This window comes from Aulonocara sp. 'chitande type north' Nkhata Bay, linkage group LG23 (genome assembly GCF_057382095.1).
Source record: "Aulonocara sp. 'chitande type north' Nkhata Bay isolate Kocher_YH1m ecotype deep benthic linkage group LG23, A_spYH_male_GT1.1, whole genome shotgun sequence".
Taxonomy (NCBI): Eukaryota; Metazoa; Chordata; class Actinopteri; order Cichliformes; family Cichlidae; genus Aulonocara; species Aulonocara sp. 'chitande type north' Nkhata Bay.
In genome coordinates, this window is record NC_141365.1 from 13,693,986 (window position 1) to 13,700,697 (window position 6,712).

Below are 6,712 nucleotides of genomic sequence, written 5' to 3' on the forward strand. Positions count from 1 at the left end.
AGATTTAGTCAGGTGATGACATTCTCTCAAGAGCTTCAAGTAATCTCATGAATGTTGTAAATTAATCTCAAAAGAGGGATTTCTGTTATCAAATGTCCGTGTGTGTGTGTGTGTGTATTAATGGAAATCACATTTTTTTCTTTTACGAATCCTTTCAGATGGTAACCAGAGTGTTGGATGGAGAGGATCATTTAATCCCAGAATTCAATCTCCGGCCGCTCCTTCAAATAAAGTCTAGCCGACCTCAGAAAATGTCATCTTGAACAGGTCAGACCTAAATGCTAGGTGAAATGGCAGCAAGCTTAAGAACACCTTTCAATTTTTGTTAGGTTGACAATGACAAAACAGAAGGTGGGCGAGTGCCACAGACACCAACTGGAACCTGGCTTCAACAAGTAAATAAGTCAACATGTCAAGTCTGACTAATGAGATAACAGGTCATCTGCCTCACCTTTGTCCCAGTTTTCCGTCTCCCTCTGTGTGAACCATGTCACTACTGACATCCACCCCACAGCGCTCTTTTTTCAACCAGAAGTGTCAACAGAGATGTTGTACCACATGTTTTCACTTTTTAATAATTAAAGCTTGGAAATACAGAAAAATGAGTACACAGTATATTCAAACCACTGATTTTGTTGTGTTATTTTAATACTTTTCTTTACTTTACGATGTTTAATCCGTGAATAAATCCAAACTACTGCAATCAACTCTTCGGAGAAAACATGCTTTGAAAATCCTTTAACATTTCAAAAATCGTTCATTATGATCAAAACTATACACGCAATCACGGCTCTATTCACCACATTTTTTTGACATTCTCAAACAGCAATTTACACTGGCATTTCATCAAAGTCAAGGCATACACAGAAAAAGAAATTTCAGTAGGGATTCAAATCCAAACACTGATATAAAACAGTATCACAAGTAGAAAAAAAAAGCATACAGGCTACATAAGTATTAAAGACAAAATGGGAATGATTAAAACCCAATTTCCATTTGTGTAAACAACAGCCCCTGATAATCCCCTGCTCTACCATTAGGAGTAGGATAATTTGAAAATTTTGCTTCCCTTCTTTCTTACATACCATCAGCGTGTGGCTGTAACCTGGCAGAGCGATGGGGATTCAAGGTCACCGTAGCGATGTGACCAGTAATTGGATCTACATGGAAATGACCAATTTTGTCTTCCTGGCTGTTGTTGAGAGACATGGACTCCAAAGTGGATTGTTCTTGGTCTACTGCCATCTTCTCCATCAGTGCGGTCAAATCTTCCAATCCCGGGTCTTCTGGGTAATGCCGGTGAAGAGGCTCTGATTCATCCTCGCTGAAGATTGGGGATTCAGTGACATGGAGTACACGGGAAGCCTGAAGGTTCTGCAGGGACCGTGACTGGACTGTAGGAGAATAAGACGTAGAGTAAAACAAGTATTATAGTCAGGTCTTATTGTGTTGTTCTAGACATGCACTGAGGCAGGCAAGTGTACATTTTCACATCTGCGTGCTCTCATAAGTTTGTGACGATTCAAAATTCAAACCTAAACACGTTAAAGACTCCTGTAACAGAGCCCCGAGCAGTCGGGGAAGGCACAAGATGATTGCTTTTTTTCAGTTCTGTCAAACCACTCAGGTTAAGAAATTATACCTCACTGCTTTGCAAACACTAATCTCGTCTCCTATTAAACTGAAAGAAATACATCATAGTCGGTATCAGCAAACACATTCAACATTAAACTGACATTCAATACTAAACTAATAATTAATGGTAAGCAATCAGATCAAGCGCCGCTTCACAGAGCAGAGCTTAATAACTGCAGTGACAATAAATGGCCTTGGTCCTCTCTGCCTTCCGACTAACTTTAAGTAGATGGCAAATCCTCAGAACAGTAGAGGCGACTGTGGAGCTCAGCAGGTGAGAACCGTTCCAGCAGCGTGTGAGAATGTAGTTCTAGCAAACTCCGCAGCTGTGACATATAGCTGCTGGATTAGTTGGCAGGCAGCCACACAAAGCTGTTTGGTGCTGAAGGTTACTCACTTCTGACTGGAGTGAAGTCTCCTTGGCTGACTTTGGAGTCAGATAAGGGCTTGAGGCTTGGGAACAGTATTAGGGAGAAGGACAGCACGAGCACCTGAGAATATGATAAAAAAGGAGTGTTAGATAAAGTACGAGGGGGGTTCCTACATCTTTTTTTTTGAAGGCATTTAGTTATATTTATAGATTAAAAGTTACACTTTAAAAGTGCCTCTAGTGTTGAGCTTTATTCCAGTGTCGTGATTAGATGCAGTAGCTTCTCTTTAAGCCACTGTATCTCTCCCTTGCTGTATTACCCAGTGTGCACCAGTCTAAATTGGCTTTTCTTAATGGCTCATCCAGCAGCAGTAATTTTTGGTGTTTGGGCATTAGGAAACTGAATTCTTTCATGAAGAGCCACGTGTGTCAGTGACAATTTATCTTATCACAGAGGATGTCTGTACCAGTACACATGTCCCAGTCTGGGCTGGCTTATTAGTTGTATTCATGACCAGGGCCTGCAGCCTGCGCAGCTGTTCCATTAGTGACCTGTAGGGAGGAATGGGGAAAAGAAAATACAAAGAGAAGACGTGATAAGAGGATTAAAAAAGGTTTGAGGGGAACAGGAAAGCAGGGAAAAATGCCAAAGGTAGTTATTTTGCTAAGATGAAATGTCATAACAAACATTAACCTGAGATCACAGAATGATTACCGTAATTAAAAACAGAGATCGATTTTTTGTCTCCGATCACTCACATGTTACATTTCTCCAGCTGGGACACTTTTCTCTGTAGCTCTTGGTTGTGTGTACTGCAAGCAACCATCCTAAAGGGGGATACACGAGGGGAAGAAAGGAGAAAAAAAAAACAAGTTGAAAGAATATAATTTTTTCTCTCTTTTAGGTTTTCATCTCCAGTGAAAGCTTGCTATCAAAAATCGGTTTAAGGCTCCGTCTGTTATTCATGAATTGATCTGAAGGAGTACGGGGAATGTTGAATGCTCCGATTTACAAATTGGCTCTATAATGCGTTACTCCAAAATATTTTGCAGTGCACACTCTTAAACGGTTTTCTGCTCAGAAGCTGACATTAAAAACCCAAAAGTGTGGATTTTTTTCCATTAAGTTTCTTTCTCTGAAATACATTAACCTGTAACAAGAGTACAGGGCTGCCCGGAGGGTACAATGGCAAAATAATCAAAACTTATTTATGCTTTGAAAAATGATTATCAGTTTCTAAGACTGTTATTATCGGTAAGAATTGCAGTTAAAATGCTAAAACATTCCAACCCACTCTAAATTTGAATATTACCTGCTTTCCAGCCCATCGATGTACTCCTTTTTCTTCTTTCTGCTCTCCTGGGCCGACTGCTTGTTGCGAATTTTTCGGCGTATTTTCTTCAGAATCCTTTCTTCATACTGACAAAGGAAGGAACATTACTGTTTTGAGCCTCTGTATGATAAATTCTAGGTGCTGGAAACTGTTCTCATTGTTTGGGTATTGATAGCCGTTTACCTTTGTGAGAGGTAGCTGGGTGGGCAGAGTGACTCCCTCCTTTGCTAAAAGCTTCTTCTCATCTTCATTGAGAACCAGCTCTTGAATGGACTTTTGGGATGGCTGTGGGGTCTGGTGGGAAAATACAAATTCTAATTTTTAAAACACCACCACTAATAAATTTTCTCTCTGGCCACCTCTTTCACTGTGCGCTCAATGAACCTCACAGGAAACAGTTAAATTGGTGCAGACTATCAAGGCAACTTCATCAGTCTCATTTCATGGCTTCTGAAAAGTAATTATGGTGTGAAAACCCAAGTTGCATTCTGCTACTCTCTCCTTCATCTTACTAAACTAGGCTGAGAAGATTGATCAATACCTGGAGTGAACTGAAATCCACTTAAGTTTCAGAAGCTCTAACGTATTATTCTGGTCATGGTGATCTTTACTTGATAATCTAATTTCTTTTTGTGTGAGTGTGTGAAATGAGAATATCTGATATGTTGACCTAATAAACTTTCTCTTCACAAAATGCTATTTAGTAATGCCACATAATATAAAATTCTTCACACATTAAGAAGGTATTTTATCTCCAAAATTTTGTATGAATGAATGAAAGTTATGGGAAGGTTTGAAAAAATCATCTTCGGTAGAATACTAATAAAAATCTTTTGTGTCTTCCTTCTCTCCGGCTCAGAAAACAACCATCAGTTGCTGCACATTCAGCAAAGCGTCCCACAAACAAGAGTAAAAATAGAAATTTCATTTGCAATTCCAAAGGCCTTACCCCTTGCTGAATTCATGAGATCAGGGACTGTAGTAATCCACTTGTTTGTTTTCTTTCTTTTTTTTTTACCAAAGTACACATGCACACTCACACACAAAAGGTAAACAACAGGTCTCTTAAGTCAAGAAAGCAATGAAAGATCCACAAACATGCATTAGACACGCTCTCCCCCAACCCTCAACCATCCCCTCCTTCTCTATCAGGGAGCAACAGGATACTTACTGGCTCAGACGTGCCCGACAATAGCAGATCTTTGACAGTTAGGGGGAAGCTAGAGGAAAGCTGTGATGTATCCACATCAGAAGGATGTGTAATCCTCGCCTTGCCCATTGGAAAGCCAAGCTTCCAGCCACCTGCACACACAGGAGCAACGATAGTGCACATGCAAATAAAGACCAAGGAGACGTGCTCGTCTCGCTGGATTCTGACCAGCAATTCTGGAGCCCGATTGTGTAAATACTGATAACTCTGCAAGGCGCTGAGCATGTTGACTTTCTTTTGTCTGCATCGATAATGTCTGTGTCTTAGCATTTGACTGTTTCTGTATACAGTCACAAATAATCTATGATATCCTACTCTATTCTTTAAACTGGGATTCATATTCAGGAACAAAAACTTTCAAACACTGAGTGCCATTATCATTCCTTTCCCAGAAGGGCTGGATTTAGTATAATGTCATTAGAATGAAATGCTAATATTATCAGAGATTGATTATCTAAAAATGTGCAAAATGTAGATAACCGATGGCAATTTTTCAAGCAAATGAGAATATTTTCTCCTTTCATCTCTGCTATAATAAAGCTAATTGCTTAGTATTAGGGATATCATAAGAATTTGTCATTTGAAGATATAACTTGGGACTTAATTTCCACAGTTTGATTAAACACACCAGAGAACATAATGTTTCGTTTAATCAATAATCATGAAAAGATATTAGGAATTAGAACCCAATGTAATGTGTCCCAATGTGAATGTTTTACTTTTTGGATATGTGCGACTTACTGAAGTCAACGGGGACATTGGCTTCCAGGGCCGCCTTGGTTAGTGGTCTTGTACCAAAGAAATGGGAGTCCCCGGGTGGGCTTTCAGGGCGCTGAGGACTGTCCATCTGGTCTGATGGAGGGTCCTCACTGATCCCACTGTCACTGGGAGATGGTGACCAGAGCGGAGAGGCTGACACAGAATCACCGCCACGCAGGAGCGCATTGAGAAAGTCATCGTTTGGCTGTTCGGGTGGCTGCAACATCTGCTGGGTGAAAACATCAAGTTGAACGATTATTCTCTATGTGTGAGGTAACAACATACAGAGAACACCGACAAGGAAGTGGGAGAAAGAAGTCATATAACAGTCTCACACACATTTGGGTCCTGGATTGGCCAAGTGTGTTGTTCTGGTTCTTCGTGACGGAGAATACCATTATTTTGATCAAATAGCCAGTCAAGCAGCTCAAGGCCATCACAACCCTGAAGAGAGGTCATGCGTTAAATAGCAACATATAAGAGAAAACAACACAGCAGTAAAGATTTCAGATACTATGAACATCTGTTTCACTGCCAACAATTCACCAACCCACACAAGTCAGTGTGATTTTTTTTTAAAACATTAACATTTTAAAATCGTTGGTTTAAGAATATACACTAAATACAGGTTTTCAGTTTTCTCTCAAGCGTGAACTTTGCTCTCCAGCTCTTGAAGGCTTCCTCTGCAGCTTTGTCTTAAATCTGTAAACTATGATATAATGGAAATACTAAAATGTTTACCTGATCCGGGTAATGCTCCATAATTTTCCTGCTTGAGTGGCACACCAAAGAAGCTGTCAAAACAACTGCAACCCAAACAAAATATCTATTTTACTCTGAGGTCTCCGTTTCTGAAGAGTCTGCTCTTAATCTCTCAGCTCTTCTGGGGTCCAAAGTGTAAACTCCAACTCAACACACCCAGCTGACTAGATTGCTTTGTCCTTACTGGCTCTTAGAGCATATATTAGTAATCTTATTGGTAGTTAAGAGTACACAGCTACCTAGATAGAAGACCGGGACAGAAGAAATGAAGTCACCAGTTAGATGTGAACATCAGAAAGGGCAAAGTCTCCTGTTTTCTTTTCTCTTATTTTTTTTGATAGTTTGTTGACATAGGGATAGTTGTGACCTTTAGCACATATTCAAAACACAATGATCAAACAAAAGCTCGATTCTTTGTCAAATTCAGCCAAAAACTCTGGTTTTGAGGAACTTTATGTTAATTTATCTGATCATTTCACAGATGTGCATCCTACAGTTGTGTCTCAAATCATGTGATTAATCAAGAAAAGTTACAGTTTTATTGACTGACAGAATAAAAAAAACATGTTCTTTGTATTTGTGGTTTAAGGCATTTCTGGGAAAATTTAATTTGAAAGTTGAACAAAACATTTATATACTTTA

At 39.6% G+C, this 6,712-nt stretch overlaps 1 protein-coding gene across 2 annotated transcripts; it reads right to left on the reverse strand.

Annotated features, from left to right (window-relative positions):
- Nucleotides 1-531: 531 nt before the first annotated feature.
- On the reverse strand, nucleotides 532-6,366 carry creb3l3a (cAMP responsive element binding protein 3-like 3a). Of its 2 annotated transcripts, none has more exons than XM_086283948.1 (10): nucleotides 6,050-6,366; nucleotides 5,648-5,752; nucleotides 5,291-5,537; nucleotides 4,511-4,641; nucleotides 3,523-3,633; nucleotides 3,319-3,425; nucleotides 2,765-2,833; nucleotides 2,473-2,557; nucleotides 2,033-2,126; nucleotides 532-1,394 (listed from the first exon to the last, which is right to left on the reverse strand). In XM_086283948.1, the coding sequence occupies exons 1-10, from the start codon at nucleotides 6,068-6,070 to the stop codon at nucleotides 1,078-1,080; spliced, it is 1,287 nt and encodes a 428-aa protein (XP_086140074.1). In that variant the 5' UTR covers nucleotides 6,071-6,366; the 3' UTR covers nucleotides 532-1,077. The 2 variants fall into 2 exon arrangements, with proteins under 2 accessions (XP_086140074.1, XP_086140075.1); XM_086283949.1 differs by having other exon boundaries at nucleotides 533-1,394; nucleotides 5,291-5,534; nucleotides 6,050-6,364.
- Nucleotides 6,367-6,712: the final 346 nt, after the last annotated feature.

Bases quoted from the DNA above. Each gene is read 5' to 3' on its own strand.
- creb3l3a (XM_086283948.1), bottom strand. From the start codon at position 6,070: ATGGAGCATTACCCGGATCAG. The intron at 3,426-3,522 runs GTAAACGGCTAT...TTCCTTTGTCAG, and splicing joins CCCAGCTACCTCTCACAAAG to TATGAAGAAAGGATTCTGAA. The intron at 2,834-3,318 runs GTAATATTCAAA...ATCCCCCTTTAG, and splicing joins ATCGATGGGCTGGAAAGCAG to GATGGTTGCTTGCAGTACAC.